The sequence below is a fragment of the Ostrea edulis genome, chromosome 8 (assembly GCF_947568905.1).
Source record: "Ostrea edulis chromosome 8, xbOstEdul1.1, whole genome shotgun sequence".
Classification (NCBI taxonomy): Eukaryota; Metazoa; Mollusca; class Bivalvia; order Ostreida; family Ostreidae; genus Ostrea; species Ostrea edulis.
Genome location: NC_079171.1, coordinates 54,665,314 through 54,686,940, shown reverse-complemented (window position 1 = coordinate 54,686,940; position 21,627 = coordinate 54,665,314). Strand labels below are relative to the sequence as shown.

The window sequence follows — 21,627 nt, the reverse complement described above, 5'->3', positions numbered from 1 at the left end:
TAGATAGTTGAGGAAACACGAACCCCTGGACACACCAGAGGTGGGATCAGGTGCCCATGAGGAGTAAGCATCCCCTGTTGACCGGTCACACCCGCCGTGAGCCCCATATCCTGATCAGGTAAACGGAGCTATCCGCAATCAAAATCAGTGTGCCAAGAACGGCTTAACAATCGGTATGAAACACATCAGACAGCATTTGACCCAATGATAGGTTGTATTGACGAACTAGATGGTAATAACACCCATAGAATTTGCGAAATGCTGACTTCAATCGAGACTGTTGAAACCCCTGTACCATCAACCTGTCTCTCAGCAGCCTACCTCGATTTAAAAACTGACCACACGCAGAACACGCTCTTGCATATCGAATCAGTTGAGATATATAAACACCATACGCAAGTGATAATGGAATATTGCTACATAAATATGGGAAGTTGACGATGGAGAAGCTGAAATGATCCCGTTTGTCATACATTTGAGTTGTCAGTTTGCCGTTAATGTCTACCCTCAACAAAACATCCAAGTACGAAGCAGAAGCGGACGACCCTGTGGTGCCCCCCAGCCCGAGCCCACAGGGACACACCAAATCGACACACGAACGAATGCCACTACCGTCAACAGACAAAACGTCATCAACACATTGAAATGTCGAACCGAAGGCCACAGCGAGACACTTTTTCCTCCCACGCAGAAGCCTCCGAACAAACTCTGCTTCACATGAACACAGAAAAAGTCCAGCAAACAAAAGAGCACAACACGCGCCCACGCGAAAGCCAACAGACTGTTGGAAGACCTGATCACCAAAGACCACTAAGATATTGTCAATGAGGAACTCTAGCATATTTTTTATTTCAACTTCAGAGTACTTGTGCGTGGAATCAGAGTGGTGTTTAACAAAGTAAATTTTTGATCACTAGATATGAATATTTGCGTTTTCCATTTTTGCTAACGAAGCAACTGTTTATGATATCAAAACGTCTAGTCTTTAATTTGTCTTCAGCAATGGTCGTGTATAGTGTTGAATAGTTTAGGTTTTAATGCTATTGATTTGGCAAAAATTCTGCGATTTCAAGTTTACTAAAAGTTCTTTAGAATTTTTTAAAATCCACATTTGATTAACACCACTTTTGGCACATGTAGTCGCACAGTAAGTGTGAAGTTTCTCTTTCATAGCTGTTAATATTTTCGTGAGGAGCAAAGATAGGGTAGAGCACTTACTGGATCCAGCAATGTATCTTTGTATGTAAGGGGTTTCATGTAGTTTAGGAATCCAGCATAGATACGGTAACTCATATTCATTCGACCCATTGACTGGGGTATTAATTATGTTTAAAACTGAAGCATGGTTTTGAAGAATTTCATCTTTTGAAAGGGCAGTTGGAGTATAAGTACGATCACCAAAAGTGGAATTGAAGTCCGTAGGCTATAATAGAATCTTACTTGATTAATAAATGCCGTAAAATTCATCAGAAACCTACTTTCATTTCTTATATAAACTACCCCGAAATAACAAAGATGAGAGTACAGTGGTGGACACGCTTTGGCAGATTTAAGCCATTTTTATTTATTTTAATGACAGCTTAAGATAATACGATTTGACGTACATCCATTGTTTATTGATTTTTTATGTTGATGATACAGGAGAAATAAGTCTCGATAATTTTTAATCAATAAAATGTGCCTGGTTTTTTTTTCTTCAATCCATGATTTGATTCTTAAATCAGCAGTATGTGAATTTCCAGAAGGAAGCGCCAAGAATGAGGCATTACATCAAAATAGACAATTACGTTTACAACCAATCATACATCCCCCTTACAACAAATCAACTCTACTGACCTTGGCCTATGACCTTCAATATGAATAGTATCCATGCCTGTTTGATAACATATACTCGTGCCAAGTTTGAATTTTTTAATATATATATGCACAATGGTTCTTTTTATCTTGCTAAAAGGTATCCTCACAATTAGTTCACTATCAACAAATAAACTTTGACCTTGAGAATGAACAAATTTCAACCCCAACAAAACGTTTGTCCAGATATGCATATTGTTCTCTTTGTATCATGTCTAAATTGCAAGCGCGATTCACAGAATTTGTCTCAAATCCAAATCCGTTCACATTGACCATGATGTTGATTTCTTAAATTGACACCTTACATACCTCTAAATGGTCATTTGTTGCAAGAAATTTGCAAATGTAAAAAAATGTATAATGTATCCCTAAAGCATGTTTTAGGGCATGGTCAACCTAATCATCTATAAGATGAATCTCTGATATCATCAGAAGAGTGTCTTTACAAACGTTCTTTGATAAAAAGACAATGTTTTACCTTTCTTGATATTTGCTCTTGAACTCTTGAACTTGTTGACTTGAAAAGTTATCTAACCTTCACTGGTCCTATCCAACCTACACTGGTCTGACCCAAACTACGCTAGTCCAATAATGATGCCTACAAAAAAGATCATCATAATTGATATTTGCCAGTTGGGCCTATTATAACATTGAGTAATAAGATTGTGTGTCAGACAATTTGAATTTTATAATTGTGTGTCTCAACACATATTCAGTGAAAATTAAAATACTAAGGTCTATAAGGCATGTATTGCAATATGAGATGACATATATGTTTTCATAAATTGCCATAGACTTATCATATTTATTTTCCTTACCAGAGAAGGACATATAGGTAGTGTACATGTGAGTATTATATTATATATACTAGTATATGATGTTAATTTAAGGTGGCGCTACATAGGTATCTATTTCATTATGCATAAAGTTATAAACACCCTGACTGTGATAGACTACTTTTATTATGAAATAAATTATTCTACCAAATGGATAATATATCAATGTATTTACAGACCGTGAGGTGTGATACTAAACCAGAGGCACGGTTTAGTACCTTGTGTATCTTGAACAGAACAAAGTAAGTTCAGTCATGTATTGTATGGCTCCTTTAAGGGTCTCGTATTTATTTATTTGACTAGTTCTCATCGTGAATACATACAGAACTGCAAAATCCACAGGAAATGTTCAGCTTATTATAGTCATATTATGTGGAATGAAGTCAGCTAGGTTTCATAAAGATTTCCATCAGTTTACAAATGGCTTATACTGTCTATCGTATACTGGTAAACCGTATAAATTCAACACAATGCCATTTTCGAATGCTTCTCCATCTGTATACCTCCACATGTAAATGAAAGTATTAACTCAGATACCACTAGACCCATATATTGTAGCCAATTTTTCTCTTGTTATGTTTTCAAATCAATTACGAATAACTGGAAAAGCAGCAAACACTAATACGATTAAGACACTTCGATTATCATCGTCTACATTTTAATTTAATGGTGTCAGATCAATTTGCAAAGCTAGAAACATATATAATGTATTGCATATAAATGATTACATTTGTTAGCGTAAAGTTCACAGCTTTAAACACACAGTACACCCGTTTCAGAGTTATTTATTCAATTGATAAAAAAACACCACACACTTCCTGGTGTTTATACTGGCAGTCAGGAACATTGATTCGGTAATGGACGTTTTCATGATTTTCTTCTTTGCAGAGTTATTTTATTCATATGGATATGGTAAGTAAATGTTTATCAAATTCCTTATCATAATTATTACAAATGGCAGAATGTTGCATTCATTTCAGACTACTCTAGATATCTACGATAAAGTATAATTGTGTATAGTCGGTCGATTTAATACAAGTACAAAAACGCTGACGTGGATATTTAATACTGTATCACGTATCACATTAGAATAATGAGGTGCCAGTCAAAATCGTTTTAGTTAAACCTTGAACCTACATTCGTATTGTCTGTTGTGAAGTTGTGTCTCTTTAGATAATGGATTTTTCAATTAATCTGATTGCATTGATTATATTCACACTACTGACCTCTGGCGTGAGAGTGGGAATCGGTAAACTACAGAGCAAAATGAAAGAAATCCTACGGAAACGTAAGGAAACTAATAAAGGAAACTAAGACCAAACGAAATGAACCTAAATGTAACTAAACCAAAACAAAAAACAAAACAAAACAACAATCACATAAAAAAAATTAAACCAATCAACACCAAGGGAGAGCAGTCAGGTTACAGTTTTTGCGACGGGAGCAATGCATCATTGGCCTTTACAATTACTAGTCCTTAGAGGTTTTGTAAGGCAGACCCAGGCTACATAATCCAAGTTCAATGTGAATGAAATAAAATATAACTATCACATGTATTTTTCCTTTTCTGCATCTCTCTTTTGCTCCCTCTATCTTCATGACGGTGCGATGAAACTGATTGTGCTTTCATTGATTGATCCCATAGTATTTTGATGATCATTTTATCAGCTACGGCTTACAATTGATTTGATGTTTCACGAAAAAATATTGATCTATAAGAGAGAGAGAGAGAGAGAGAGAGAGAGAGAGAGAGAGAGAGAGAGAGAGAGAGAGAGCACTTAAACCTTACAAAACGTTTATGTCCCCCTTTGCTTTATTTGTGTATGTGTAGGTTTTTATTATCACTTCACAACTAAGGTTTACACTAATATTTGAGGCTTCATGAGCTGGTTAATAATCTAAGACTAACGCTGGCGACCCCACCCTTCGCTTAGTGTGTTTCCTCAGACCTCTGAGACTGTAACCCTCCATTCTGAAATTTATGGATCTGAAACTAATTGCACATGGTATTTAATCAACTTCGGATATGAACTTTGTGCTGACTCACCCCCTTCCAACTTTTAAAGCTTTGTATCTGTCAAGCTGAAAGCCTACATCAAAGGGGAGGCGAATTTTATTAATATGTGACAACTTTCACTGGGGCCTAAGATACTATTTTTAATTATTATAATTAAAAGAGTTAAGTTATACAATATGTTTCGTTTCGGTAAGTTTCGTTTCGTTTCTGTGGGTTTCGTTTCGGTAGATTTCGTTTCGATTCGTTTCGCACTTTGCAGGTACCCAACATTGACGTACCTTTAAGGTATTCAATGTATAATGCCATATTTCATATATAATAAATGGATGGTGGAATATTTGTAATCATGGTATCATTTTGAAGGGTTCATCAAATAAAAATAATCCACCATAGGAATTTTCAAAATTTTGTTTACTGCTTGATTTATTTCACCTAGAATTTAACATTGAAGTAAATGGAAAAGGCATGTTTTAGTACAATATTTTAAAACAAATTATATTTTCATACTAATCTCTTGGTAGAAAGTTAGATACACTTTCTTTTTATGAATTTATGAAATAAAATTAATCATTGACCACACATATTTTTAGAAAATTAGATTTTTCTTATTTTTGCAAAGGGCAGACAACTCTTTTAAAACGTCTTAAGTGCAAAAAGGTCAGCTTCTAATCATTTACCAGTCATGTGAATTTCATCTGCTTCACTTTCATCATTATTTAACAATAAACTTTGATGTTGATCTAAATCCTTCAAAATTGTTCATTATCCTTCCATTATACATGGAATACCTTAAGAGCAAATTACAACAGTATCATAATCTACAGAGTCTATATCTTTAACACAATGCATAAATATGTCAGTATTCGCAATACGTAAATACATTTAGATTCCAATTTGCTATATCTTAGACACCCCATTGGTTTTGCCATCATTTAGTATGTGTAGCGATTTAGTGCGATCCGTTCAAAGCTAAAGTTATTCAGGCTTTTCGTGATGATTTGATGTCATGCTGAGCATTGCATGCAAGTTGAAGATAACGAACAGTGATCAATCTCATAACTCCTACAAGCAATACAAAATAGATATTTGGGCAAACACGGACCCCTGAACATTAGTACAATTTTTCGATATGTCATAGCAAGTAGCAGGGTTGATTTTTTTATTTGGCTCGCGATAGCGAAGAGACCTTTGTTATCACCGGCGCTGCACTTCAGATTTTGAGTACAAACATTTGTTGATACATATGCGAGATAATGCAAATAGTTCTTAATCCCTGGTCATTGAAACGTCGTCAAAAAATATGTAGTATTGTGCATATCAAGGTGGTTGGTTTAAACAAAGTATTGTTTATTGTGTTCTTGTATTCAAAAGTAGTGTTACCTAATTGCAATAATATTTTCTTTATCATTTGAATGGTAGACAACGCGAAAGGGTATGAATACGTTATGTACATTCTTCAATCCCTACATATAGTTATTGTTCCTTACACTCACAATAACAGTGTTATTCCACATATAAATTCATTATTCTAACAGGATTCTGACGAATATATATCTGAAATCAATTATTGAATTCTTTATCTGCTTTGTTTAAATAAATAAACAACGAACGAGTTAACATCATTTACATACGCACGTGGTACATTTTTGTTGAAATACCTCATGTAAACAGAAAGAAAGGAAGAGGTGTTCAAAATATTCGAAGACTTCAAAAGAATGAATTTGTATAGATACCTGCTACAAATTGTGTCCAGCCTGATACTGCTTTGTGTTTTGCGGTATGCTTTTGATATTTGACATACAAGTATCGTTGAATGATATTCTCATATAAATGCACTGGGTACCATGGATACCTTTGATCTTGAGCTTGTATGGTAACACCATTTTTGAAGCTTTTGTGGGTAAATTCCTCTAGCTAATGTGTCGTGTTCCTAGTTTGTGACGTTGCATTTCCATAGATATATTGTTAAACATGATACGCATGGTTTACGATACTTTTAAAATTCAGAGTGAAAGCTTATACGACCGTGCTGGATACCCCAAACCCTTGTTGGAAATTGCGGGCGATATTTCAGCGATATGTCACTGAAATATGTCACTGGGAAGTTTTTTAGATAAGTCTTCCAATAAAAGAACAGAAATGAAAATACATTTTTTTTTAAAAATGCAGTACATTTTAATGATATCATGGTGTCCGAACAAGCTGTCATATCGCGTCAATTAATCTTCTTTGTACAAGGTAGCAAATTGGAAAAAAAAATAAGGAACTACTTTAAGATTATTGACTAGTTCAAAACAGGAAATAGTTGTAAATATGGTTAACCAGTAAGGTGATTTTGTAATGTATATCAATCTCACGTGAAATTTTAATATTTCTAATCCTGTTCTCTACGTGATTGCATTTTTATAAAATATACATTGAAACATTAATAAAAGAATTGGCTTCATGACCATGACCTGACCTAGACCTAAGGTATGTTAAATTTACTTAGAGGAGCTTTTGTGCTAAATTGAACTTAAAGTAGTGCACAACCAGCCGCAACACATTTGACCTACTCACTGAATTGATTAGTGACCTTGACCTAATATCTTATTAGACCAGTAGGTGTGTTGAAGCTTAACTTGCCACCCTGTAATCCCTCATAGGCTGCTTAGCAGCTGCACTAATAACAGTGATAAAAGTTTAATATTTATTAATTGTAATCAGAAACAGGATGCAAATTTACATATATGGTGGAAATGGTCGCATGCATTTTTTTGTGGGGAACTGGGGAGGCGGCCAGTGTGGCAGTTTGACTACCAAAGTAAGTGCAACACAGGGCGCATAGGTGCCCGAACCAGAACGGGTCCCCATGTTCTAAGGGAAGTAGACATATCTGTGCATCCCACCTGTCTTCTGCGTGCTACCTGGTTTAATTTGCAAGTGCGGAGAAAGCTGTAGATCCTCCCACAGCTGTCGCAACATGTACCAGCCTGTAGCATCCCCTCCCTGAGTAGGAGGTGGATGTGGCCCCAGCTATGAACTAGCTGAGAGCCCCACGAATTAAACTTTAGTAACCTATGCAAGAAATTAGTATTTTCTATGAATACCCACTGACCCTTGACCTACTTTAGTGGTTGTCTAGAGGGTACACTTGCAATACCTGCCCCCTGCTTTAGTAGTAGGTGGGAGGAGAGCCGGTTTTGGCGCAGAATTAGTGATCAACTACCCTAACGCATTCCCCAGTCCCGAGCCCCCTAGAAAGATGCGATAATTAAGAAAGAAAAATTGCCCAAATTAGTACATGTAGTAGTTTGACAACATCCTGGAGACAGCTTGGCATCGATTTGAAAACAGGTTTAACCTCGATTTAAAATTCTGTATTTTGGACACTCTCGGTACTTTTTATTCATGCATAAACATTGCGGGGAAAAAGATATTGCTAGCCAAAATAAAAGTTTCATTTGATTAAATTTATGAATACCTTCATTATTTGCTACACATGTTGTTATATGACGTTCATCAAAATGGTTTTACTTTTCAAAATACAAGGGATATTCAATTCCCTACATTCCTGTATAGTGGACGTAAGGTAAAATATGAAAAAAAAATCATATTGTTTAAAATCGTTCCGACTAATTCATGAAAGGCGAAGATAACGACCAGTCATCAATCAATTCATGTTATATAACTTTTTACAAACTGTTGTTCGTTTACGAGGTAGAAAACATCAGCGTTCAGTGTATTATTACCCCAGAAATCCCTAATTACGTAATCAATGATCGGTTTGCTGACATTTATTTTTGCTTCAATAATACTTAACAATTTTTTTTTAGTTTTTGGATATTTAGAAAATACTTTTGACCCTATAGCCCCCTTTATTTGAGGAGCTGGTCCCTGAAACTTGATTTTGTCTAATAGATCAACTTTTGTTGCATGTCTCTTTTCAAATTATTTTTGCTTAAGAACATATCAACGAAGATGTGTGCAAAATTCACAAGAATATATGGCTTTTTAATAGCCTTACTGAACTCCGGTGCTTTGTTTACCATTAAAAGCATTTGAACGCAACTAGGCACATCTATGAAATCGTCTTTGCAATCGCAGATAATTTTAAATTGATATCTTAAATAGTTTCCGAAAATTCTCCCAGACAAACTGATCCCTTAAATTTCGAAAAGAGTGTAAATAACTTACACAAAACATTGACATAATCAAAATCGGAAAAAATGTTTCGAGTGTTAGTGAATATCCTCCAAAATTAGTGCATACCCAAGAAAATGTGTACACAAACAAAGAGAGAAAAATAACAGTAAGGCATTCTGTTCAAAATCTTGAATAAAGGCCATGGATCTATTTTATACGGACATGTATCATTATAAAGATACATGTATGTAAAACTTATACGGTACCAATTTTGATGCACCAGATGAGCATTTCGAGAAATAATGTCTCTTCAGTGATGCTCAACCGACATATTTGAAATCCAAAATAACAAGGAAGTTTTAGAGCTATTACAGTGGAAAACAGTGTGCCCAAAAAGTGGAGTCAAATTCGTCTAAGGATAAGAGCTATGCGCGAGGAAGATATTCCTTAATTTTGAAATGAATTTCTAAATTTTATAGCATCAATTTTTCAATAGTAGATGTAAAATGCAAATTAAAAGCATTAAAGGCAGCATGGATACCGATATTATTAAATTGAAATAGAGTCTCACTTGAAATTGTAAATAATTATTGTATAAAACTTAACTTTGATATATGTTATATGTTAAAATGTTCAACTACTGATGTGGAAAATTTAAACAAAATTAAATTACCACTATTTTATAAAGAAATGTTCTGTTGCTTTAATGAATGTAAAAGCGAACTTAACTTTGATAAAAGATTACCTGATGATATTTTACAACAACCATTATGGAACAACACAAATCTGAAATATAAAGGAAAACCCATTTTCTTCGATAATTGGGCGAGATCTGGTATCTTATATGTCAGTGATTTGTTTGATGATGGAATTTTTAAACCGCTAGAACATTACTCAAATATTAATGACAAATCTAACTGGTTATGTGAATACAAAATTATTATGACAATCACGAGAAAAAATCGAGGCCTAAACAACGATTTTTCAAATTCAAGCTGTGTAAATAAACAAAATGTCAATAATTTTAACTTCCTTCTTGGATTTACCAATATACTTAAAACATCAAGTAATCTTTTTTATAAAAATTTAGTTGAAAAAAAAAGTTTTGCAAACCCAATTTTCAGGCATTACTGTCTGAAGAATTCAGAATATTCGGTGATTCAAACTGGATAAACATTTATAAATGTAAAATTAAAGATTTAAAAGCCAAACAGATAGCGGAATTCAGTTATAAGTTATTGAATAACATATTATGTAATAATGCATTTACAGTATATTAGCAAATGGAAAAAAAAAAGATGTGAAGAATGAATTTACACATTGTAAGCAAGTTGAGACTACAAAACAATTGATTTACGAATGTGATAATGTTTTAGATACATGGAACACTGTTAGCAGTTATCTATCCTTCAAAGTTCAATGGAAACACATTGTTGTTGGGTTTTTCTAGAACAAAATGATAAAAACAAATCCTTAAATTTACTTATTACTTATATAGCCTATATAATATACAAACATAAAATGTTATGTAGATTAGAGTCTTTAAGTGAAACGACTTTTAATATGTATAATCATATTAAAAAATCATTATGTTTCTATACATCAGTATTGAAGTATATAAATACAAAAGAGCATAAATGTTTTGAACATCTTTGTAAATTAATGTAACTTGATTGCTGTGAAGAGACCAACAAATGCTATCCTTAAATATTTATCATTATAACTGTACGGTCAATTTAGGACTACATTGTTCATATATTATTCCTTGAGTAATTTCTATGTTATTATACTGTTGATATATCTGCATCAACGTTGTATATGATATTTTTATGACTTCGAAAAATATCTGTTATTATACATATAGCGATATTATGTATTTTTATATAAATTGTATATATGCCTTATATGAAATAATAATCATAATAAAATGCATTCAATCCAATAGGCCCCTGGCACCATTGGTGAGAATTATGCGGGAGTATCCGAGGATATTTTATCCCAAATGATATGTATACTTTCTAATAAATGATGAAATAATAAAAAGAAATGTCTCTTCAGTGATACTCAACCGAAATATTTGAAATCCGAAATAACAATGAAGTTTTAGAGCTATTATAAGGAAAAGCAGTGTGCCAAAAAAGGTGGAGTCAAATTCGTCTAAGGATAAGATCTATGCGTGAGGGAGATAATCCTTAATTTTGAAATGAATTTCTAAATTTTATAACAGCAATTACATATACATCCGCATTTTCAAGCTAGTAACGAAGTACTTAGCTATTATTAGCTTTGTTATTTGAGTTGTATAACGTAATGCGTTTTCTAAAGAAATAGACATAAGTGTTAGTTGCGTCCAGCATATTTCTTTATGACAAACGAAAGCAGAAAATTATACTTTTACAGGATCGCTTTAGCCTATTAACAGAGTGTAGAACTTAGGATTGTTTATTTCTTATTTTAGAGGATCTATCAAAGGATCAGTATGCAGTACAATCAACAACTTCAATTTGTTATTCACAATCAAAATGTGTAGCAGGCAATGCAGTTGATGGAATCTACAGCACGTGCATGAGGGCAGGAGTCATTGGTCAACGTGCCCCGGACAAGACAGTGTGGTGGTCTGTGGATCTTGGCAATATATACAGCATATACAACGTCATGATACTGTTTAAAGACTATGGATCTCAATATGGTACATTTTACAGTAAAAGTAATACCATCGTATGTGTAATAAGATGACCTTAAGAATTAATTGTAGTATCGCTTATATTAATCTAGCATTAAATATATATATGTATCGATTATATTAGTCATTTTAGCTGATGCAATTATGTAGAAATTCATGCATACATTGCAACCAATACATAAAGGTCATCATGTGTTGTACGACCTTTAGAAGAAAAACTCACAACACTGTATAACAATAAATGCATCATCACCCGCAGATGATTGACAGTTTGGACAGTTTTGTAATGAGAACTAGAAGTTGCTGTAGCTATGTTTATTTCTCATATATATATATATATACCTTACTGGGTTTTTTTTTCATTTTTTTTCTCTCTATTTGTTACACTCTGAACAGCCGTACTACACTGCGAAAGCGCTAAGTGTAATTACTTAAATTTGGACCATGTGTACTTAGTCATCGTAGTATATATTTGTTTTACTTATTACCTATAGAACAATAAAATACAATTAAATGAAATTAAATGACAATATCACAGAAAATCTTTCATCTGTACAATTACCAAAATATAACACTAAAATTAGGATCAATAGCTATACGGTTTTTTTTTTCTTTTTATGTCGAGCACTATGCAAAGTATTGGATATCATCAAAATAAAATGTTACGTAGATTTAGACATGTGCATTAAAAGGGTCTTTAAAAAAATTGTACTGTGTAAGAACATCAGGGAAAGCAATTTTTAAAAAGTGGGTGTTTAACATTTTTTTTTAAACGGCAATATGTTTGGCAGTTTTACAAGTTGTGGAAGGTCATTCCACAAAATAGCTGTAGCATAACTAAACCTGCGTTCTCCAAAAGACTTTGTAAAAATATTTGGCACAGTTAGTCTTAGTGATGTTGCAGATCTTAGTGGTCGAGATGAGAAATGCCCGTCATGTAGATATTCGGGAACACATCCCGTCAGAAGGTAAACGCCAAGATTTCGTATTGTGGACGATACTGCACTGGAAGCCATTACAACTGCGCTAAGACTGGGGAAATATAATCCCGTGTCGTTGTCCTCGTCACAAGCCTGGCTACATTGTTCGGTACTTCTGTAAGCGGCTCAAGGTGGCCCTCTTGATTCCAAACAGAAGATTGGTTAATTGTATCTTGTTTAACGTCTCTCTCTCTCTCTCTCTCTCTCTCTCTCTCTCTCTCTCTCTCTCTCTCTCTCTCGAGTTTTGAGATTGATCAATGTTATTCGCCTTTTACAATGGAACCCAGTATTCAAATGCTATCATTGTTTTCATTAATTAATGAAAATGCCATTTTAAAGAGGAATGTGATTAGATGGAGTGCAAAATACTTCAAGATAGACGAATTTCACTGTTGAGGCACCTGATCCAACCTTATCATGTACAGGGATCCGTGCTTTTGCCGTACTCTTAATTTTTCATCATTCATAAAAATTATGAGATTAGTTGCTATTCCTCATCTTCACCCTTCGGTCCTAATTTTCACTTAAGAAATGAACAAGTGTAGCGTTCATTTAATACAAAGTTTATTTTAACATAAGTGTCTATTATCAAAGAGGACATCGTTTGCTTTTTCCAGATCGGTTGCAGTGAGTCAGTGGTTTACGTTTGCATTGACAAATGAATAAATTCTTATGTCCCCTGTGCCTTGAACGCGTGTGACATAAGACGTAAAAACGCGAGAAGTGACTGTACCTTCATCAAACGAGTGTCATATATGAATAAGACCGTAAAATCCTATGTTCCTTTTCGTGGCAGGCGGTGATATGGTAACTACTATCATTGTTACGATCCTGAGCGCCATTCAGTCTAAACTCATTGCTTTTCACCTACAGCTGGTTACGTCTCCATATCAGAGAATATTCTTAAAAGGACATTAAACAAATAAACAAATCAAGCATGGTTTTGCGGTACATAATGAGACTACTAGCAAAAAACTGAGTTATTGGTTGAAAACGTTGAACAAATAAGTTATATTTACAGAAATTGATTGCCTTGACTTTGTTATCAAAACAATATTTTAAGCACATATATGTATTAATTTTACAAGTGTTGACTGAAATGTAAAACAAAAAACAGTCGTCAATGACAGGCACGTTTTAGCATGGATATATATAGTATTTAATTTTCAGTAAAGAGACAACAGGGCCGTTTTGCAGGGTTTTCTCTGTATTTATCCGAGGCTGGTGTACGAGACAGCGACTCCCTTTGCTACGTGGACGGACCAGAGTTGCCACCCTTGAATTTTACAACAACCTGTTTGGGATACGGACGTTATGTCACCTTCTATAACGAACGACTACATGGAAAACAATATCCTACAGGATACGAGATATTCAATATTTACACTGAACTGTGTGAAATTATTGTCAAAGGTTCTCCTACTATTTTTTTCGTTTGAAATATCATTGATTTGTTATTAGTATATCCCACATAATTCAAACTGGCGAAAGTTAAGTAAAATCTACTTGAAATAACAATTAAGATATACTTGTATGTGTTTGTTTGGGAAAGGATAGATGACAATGTTTATGTGTCTCACGGTTGAATGCTTTTTTCAAGCATGCAGACTAGTAGCTACATGTAGAAATATTTTTTTCCCTCGTTATACATTAACATAATGACATACTCACAAAATTTCACATTAAAGGACATACGCAGCGTTTCGGACATTTTCTCTGAAATTGATTTCCATCTCCTCGACATGAAGAGTTTTGGTGTGATTTCCGAAATAGGTTTAACTTTTACATTATGAGATTGATCACCGTTCGTTACCTTTACCTTTCATTGTACTGATATAATCATACCTTGTATAGCGACTTTGATAGTTCAGTGCCTAGATCACCTAACGAGTGATGCAAGGGTCCCGGGTTTTCTACCGGATTGCTCCAAAGATTATAATATCCTTTTTCTCTATGTTTAAACACTATACTGTAAGACATAAAGTCGACTTTCCATTTTTACTTGCAACAAACATTAACTAACAAGAACTATCAAAATGTAAAGTTGAAGATAATGAGCAGTGTCCAATCCCATAATAGAGAGGTGGGCAAAACAGATCCCTAGATAAATCAGAGGTGGGATCGGATGCCTAGGAGAAATAAGCAACCCATGTTTACCAGTCACACCCGCCGTGAGCCCAATATTTTGATCAGATAAAGAGGCGGATTAATCAAAAATTAGAATCAATGTGTCACGAACGGTGTAACAATCGGTATGAAACATATCAGACAGCTTTTGACCCAACCACAGCTTGTACTGACTATCTAGATTGTTATAACGACCATAAACTTGTTTGTCGCCTGCCTCTATGTAAAGCCTAATTAAGTGCAGAACAAGGTATTGTGTATCGATTCAGTTGAGAGATCAAAACACAATATGTAGGTGATAATGGAATATTGCTACATAAATATTACAAGTTAATGATAGAGAAACTGAAATCATTCCGTTTATCATAAAATTGAGTTGTTAGTTTGCTCTGAATAATGAATATATATATTCAACATAATATCTAATTACGAATCAGATATAGACAACTTTGTGATGCCTTTTCTATTGAGGTCCCTTGGATATATCATATCGACATGATTATTTTGAATCGATAAAACGTCGTCGATATATGTAAAGGTCGAGTTAAAGGCCACAGCAAGATATTTTTTCGTCCATTGTAAGCTTTTAAATAAATTCTGCTTCATGAGATTATAAAAAGGTCAGCAAAAAAGAAGCACAATTCATACCCATGGGAATGTCAACTCACTGTTCGAAGATCCGATCAGCAAAGCTTACGAATATAGTCAATGAGAATATTTCAATTTAAACTTCGTTGCACTTGTGCTTAGAATCAAAGTGGTGTTTTAACCAAATTATTTTGGATGACTGATCACTATATAGGAATGAAAGGCGAACATAACGAACACTGATCAATCGCATTTCCGCCACAAGGAATACAAAAGAAAGAGTTATACAAACACGGACCCCTGGATATTAGGTGGAATCAATTTTCATTTGGTGTGTTTAAGGTTGTCACAAACCGGGTGTTTATGGAAGCAGTTGTAACATCCCATGTCCAGAGAACTGTCAGGATAAGATCTGTAACATCGTCAATGGAACTTGTTTTGGATGCTTGCCTGGATGGACAGGAGCCTTATGTGAAAATAGTATACATATTTGGATCTTTTTTTTTTCATCGAATTTTACAAATAGACAGGAGAATGATTTTACTTAAAATCACCATGACGGACACTTAATCTTAATGAATAGATTGTCAACAACGGTGGTACGGTCAGGATTGTAAGAATCAGTGTCCAGGTTATTGCAGGGGAAAGGCTACTTGTAATCACGTGACTGGTAACTGTGATAATGGTTGTACTGCAGGATGGATGGGCAGCAAATGTGATAAGAGTACGTTGGAATGACTTTTGATCTTTTATAATGTTTTATATCAATTGTGGCTCTGACTGCATCTATAATTGTAGTGGTCACTGTCAGAATGACGTCATATGTAACAGAGAAACTGGACATTGTGATAAGGGTTGTAATCCAGGGTACATAGGATTTTTTTGTAATGAATGTGAGTGACTTCATTTTCCCTTTTATTTTCATACATTTGTATACATCATATGTGTCAGAAAGGTGAAGATAACGAACAGTGATCAATCCCATAACTCCTATATAAGCAATAAAAAATAGAGAGTTGGGCAAACACGGACCCCTGGATATACCAGAGGTGGGATAAGGTGCCTAGGATGAGTAAGCATCCCCCGTCGACCACTTTGATTGTAAATTGAAAATTGTTCATAAAAACGATCCTACTTTATTAAGTTTTACCAAAATATTTTACAGCGTGTTCCCCTGGACGTTTTGGAGACCAGTGCAAAGAACGTTGTAGTGGACATTGTTTAAACGACAAAGTTTGTCACCACGTGGATGGAATCTGTACAGATGGTTGTAAGGATGGCTACATCGGGAAATGGTGTAACAAATGTACGGAATGAATCGAGAATATAGAATGAAACTTTATGTATTTGAGCTTTACAAACAATATTTATCCATTTCAGCATGTGCTCTTGGATTCTTTGGAAGTAATTGTTCTGATGTCTGTGCTGAAAATTGTATTGATACATGTCGACACACTGACGGATTTTATGAATGTGCTGCTGGATATAAGGGCCCTGACTGCAATATAAGTAAGTACTTCACGTTTGGAGACAGTGTTTGAATACTGATTGCAGCCATCGTCAAAGCTGTCAGTTTGACACACTGTGCAAAACATAAGTAACATTCATTCACGGGTGCATGAACATGATTTAAATTGAAAATTGTTAAAATTCACCTTTCTATATTTTATGTTTACAATTCTTAACTAAGCTATTTCTAATAATTAGGAATCTTTTGAATGTCAATTGTCGAATTTCAAGAGAGATAAAGGGCTCACAATTCTGTTTTATGTATATAACGTCCATGCCATGTTTTTTACATATAGATTGCGTAATAGAAATTATCATGTTTAAAAGCGTGTTATTGCACAGCAGCTTAATAGCAATTTCACCAGGAATGGTCTACATGATCATCTGCAGTCAGCTTATAAGACCGGTACCAGCACTGAGACAGCCATCCTACGAATAAAAGCAGACGTAGAAGCAGTACTGGATGAAGGTGACGCTATGCTCCTGGTCCTTCTTGACCTAAGTGCGGCATTTGATACCATCGATCATACCCTCTTGCTGGAGAGACTACGTGTGACGGCTGGCTTGACGGACACAGCACTCTGATGATTACAGTCTTACTTGAATGGCCGCATCCAAGCGGCGAAGATCAACAGCAGTATGTCCTCAGATGTCCACCGGAGTGTCTCAAGGGTCTATTCTCGGCCCCGTCCACCGGAGTGTCTCAAGGGTCTATTCTCGGCCCCCTTCTCTTCCTGGTGTACCTTCTCCCACTCAGGAGAGTTATTAACCAATATGCCATAAACCGTCATCGGTTCGCAGATGACACTCAACTTTACAGCCGTTTGAGTGTAAAAACACTGCCAAGCGGACCTATCAAGTCAACATTATGGAGGAATGTATAGCAAGTGTCCGAACCTGGATGACTGTGAACAAACTTAAACTAAATGATGGAAAAACTGAGATTATGGTGGTTACTAGTACCCACAACCAGTACATTGTGAAGGATATCCGTCTGAAGATTGGTGAAGCAATATTGACACCTAAGTCGACTGTTAAAAACCTCGGTGCTGCCCTGGACGCCATCTTATCAATGCAAATACAAGTCAACTCCGTGGTAAGCAAGATATACTTCAAAAATCAGGAGCATATCTTAGGGGAAACACCATCTCACTCAGGAAGCGTGTGCAAAGGTCATTAATGCAACAGTCATATCCCACCTTGACTATCACAATGCCCTCCTGCCTGGGATGACCGATCGCCCCATGCACCGACTACAAGTGGCTCAGAACAACGCTGCACGTTGTCTCACAAGAACATGCTACAGACAACATATTTCGCCTGTACTTCAACAACTACACTGGCTGCCGGTAAATCAACGTGTTGTGTTTAAAGTGCGGACAACCATACATAAATAACTACACTTTTTCTCAGCACCAGTTAACATGAGAGAGCTATGTCCTGTTTACCAGCCAAATAGGACCTTGAGATCATCACCCGACCAATGGAAACAGGTAACGAAGAAGCCATCAAACAAATACGGTACAAGAGCCATAAAAACACTAGGTGCACAATAGTGGAATAAACTGCCACTGGAACTTCGAGAGCTTGAAGCACATGGAGCATTCCGCAAGAACCTAAAAACACTTTTGTTCAAGCGTGAATATCCCCTGTGAATGTGAAATTCAGTGTAATATCAAGGATTCCATGTGGAAGCTCTTGCAAACTGAATTTTGATCCAGCATATGAATACCTATATGCCAATTGCATCTTGTCAACTCAAAGTGAAAGACTTCGTCATTTTACTACCATGTTTTATTTTAATTCTATTGTTTTATCATTTTCTTTATAGCTCTTGTGGGTTTTTTATTAGTATATCATCAATGATTATTAGCACAAACATTGTATAGCGCATAGAAAGTATAGGTAATTTTGCGCTTTATAAATAAATATAATAATAATAATAATAAAACAAATTGTGATGTGACAAACGCTAGAAGTTGTTTACAGTTGGGGAAACTTCGATCGATTGTAATGTAAATGTAAATTGATATAATTAAAATGAAAAGTTACAATTCACCATACCACCATATGTGTAACATGTGTTAGGTTTCGGTACGGTCAGTAGATGTTCTACATATCTCAGATCAATAATTACAATTGCTTATTCTCGAGGTCTGACAGAAGAACAAAGCACGAGAACAGTATTACCGGGTCCAACGGAGCACTTCTAATTTTGAAGGTTTCGTCATTACTGAACGTATTTTCTACCTCGGATGTTGAAGAAGACGTGTTTCCTTAAAATTTCAAAGTTTAAGACCATTACTTGTTTCGACGTCAGCCTTTGATTGGAGGATCTCGACTCAATTCGGATGATGTTTTTTAACCGTATTCTCAAATTGGGCGGAGGTGTATGCAAAAATGCAAGGCATACATCTATTTTGTCGTTAGTTTAAGAAACACTTAACATGCCTTCCTTCCATACAGTAATAAATTTAATCAGACAATGGATCCTTTTTTGTAAAAAATGGACATTAACTCGACTTCTCCGCTGCCGAAGCGGTGAAAAGTCAACACCACAGTATCCGCATAGTTAACACCCCGAATGCTCTGACGGTGATTATTCAATGTTCGCATTAAGAGCCATTCTCTGTAACCACTTAAACATTTATATAAGGGGTCCGGCACGCACTGTCACCGATTTTTTTTCAAATTTGGCACATCGACTTAATCTGGCATAAGTAATGTAAAACCATCATAATTTGGTTGCTATGCAACTCTGTTGCCATGGTAACACGTGCATGACATTCAGGTCACAAAAGAGTCAATTTTTGCATGAAAAATGACATTTTTCATTCAACTATATTGGATTAACCTGTTTGAGTTCTTATTTAATCATTATCAAATGATACTATATAGCATTTTATTATTTAGTTTGATATTTAGTTAAATGTTTGAATAATTCTGTTATATTTTCATTCTGTCTGGAAAAGAGGGTTGTTTGATACATTCTGAAAAAGCTAATTTAGAGGCAAATTTGAATGATGGATAAAAATTCCCGCATTCAGCTTGAAATCTATAAATGGTTGTACAACACACATTAGATATAGTACTATCGTATAACAATGAGACAAGTTTGGGAATCTACCATCTAAGCTGTGTTTCCATGGAAACAAAATGATGCATTTCGTTATGATATGACAGTAGAGATGCATTTTTCAATGTATTTCAAAATACAATTTTCTATGTATTCAAAGTATATAATCTTAATAACCGATTGCTACTGATGTTAGATTTTAAATTTTAACAAGTGTAATATGAGAATTCATGTTGGTTGCCATGGAAACGAAAATTGCTATTTCTTTTCAAATTCGAAATCCATGCAAAATAAATAAATTTTTAGACCAAGAAAAAAAAATGCTTTTATATACAGATTCAACTGAAGTCAATGTTATAGTTGATAAAATATCAATAGTGATAGATAATTCATATTACATTGTTGCTATGGTAACAAAATATCATAAAACAGCAAACTTGATGTTCACATTCTTTTCAAGTAAATATCATTTTGTTATACATCATGCATGTTCTTCAATCATAAACACTCTTAATTTGTAACAGATAATTAAATCAATGCATAGTTTTTTTGTTTTTGTTTTTGTTTTTTTTCTTCAAATGTGCACGATTTCTATTTGTGTATTGTACATGTATCACAAATTGCAAATGTATATCTTAAGAATTCATCAAAATAACTACCATATCTAGAAAATGCATATTTGAATATTTCAAACTATCATGTACATTTTTTCACCTTGCCAATCGAGTTAAGTGTGACATTGAAATTGAATCATTGATCTTAAAAATTGTTAAAGTTAAGATACATAAAGATTGTAATTTATCATTGATTCATGAGGAATTACCCCCCCCCCCACCCCCCACCCCCCCCCCCCACCCCCCCCCCCCTTTTCACCTTGCCAATCGAATTAAGTGTGACATTGAAATTGAATCATTGATCTTAAAAATTGTTAAAGTTAAGATACATAAAGATTGTAATTTATCATTGATTCATGAGGAATTACCCCCCCCCCCCCACCCCCCACCCCCCACCCCCCCCCCTTTTCACCTTGCCAATCGAATTAAGTGTGACATTGAAATTGAATCATTGATCTTAAAAATTGTTAAAGTTAAGATACATAAAGATTGTAATTTATCATTGATTCATGAGGAATTACCCCCCCCCCCCCCCCTCTGCAGTTCAATACTAGCTCTGCTTACTATGTATGTGCAAGAAATGTTATGCCAGTACCATGTATGAAATCTATTAAACTAACATTTTTTAATACATGACTTGACAATTTACGGTTACTTATGAGGAAGTATTTTGACCTTGACTCGTGACCTTGGCATTTGATTAAAACAATTGAGGGCCTCTATTTTCTAGAGTCCGGACGTTCATCATGGTCACTCGTTTAACGTATCTTTTTAAACATAGGTATGTGAATTATATTTCAACATCATAAGAAGACCTTGCTTGTAACTGTAACATACCAATGATGTTCATATTGAAGTCATTTAGTATGCTGGAAAAGTCAATATCTTTAATATCTGACATCGTTGGAACCCACGGGTTGATTCATTGATTGTCATTTAACGTACCGCCGAAGAATTTTTCACTTATATGGAGACGTCACCATTGTCCATGAGGGGCTTAATTACGGCCTTTGAGCAGTGGGTTCTGATGATGAATATTTCATAATCGTATCCTATTATGAATGGTATACCTTTATTTTAGAATCATATATTACAAAATAGACAAGATAAGCACACAATCTTTTTCATTTTCTAATTTTGCGCATTTATAGTCATCATGGCTAATCGTCTTCTCAATGGCATAGAGGCAACTAAAATATAATGTGATCTGCTGTCCTG

At 34.9% G+C, this 21,627-nt stretch overlaps 1 protein-coding gene across 1 annotated transcript in view; it reads left to right on the top strand.

Annotated features, from left to right (window-relative positions):
- Nucleotides 1-3,515: 3,515 nt before the first annotated feature.
- Nucleotides 3,516-21,627, top strand: part of LOC125661972 (receptor-type tyrosine-protein phosphatase alpha-like) — a 119,693-nt gene continuing 101,581 nt past the window's right edge. The window contains exons 1-5 of the mRNA XM_056146483.1: nt 3,516-3,602; nt 11,291-11,521; nt 13,666-13,908; nt 15,553-15,690; nt 15,794-15,934. Of these exons, the coding sequence (XP_056002458.1) occupies nt 3,548-3,602; nt 11,291-11,521; nt 13,666-13,908; nt 15,553-15,690; nt 15,794-15,934 (808 nt within the window). The 5' untranslated portion in view covers nt 3,516-3,547. The remainder of the gene's footprint in view (nt 3,603-11,290; nt 11,522-13,665; nt 13,909-15,552; nt 15,691-15,793; nt 15,935-21,627) is intronic.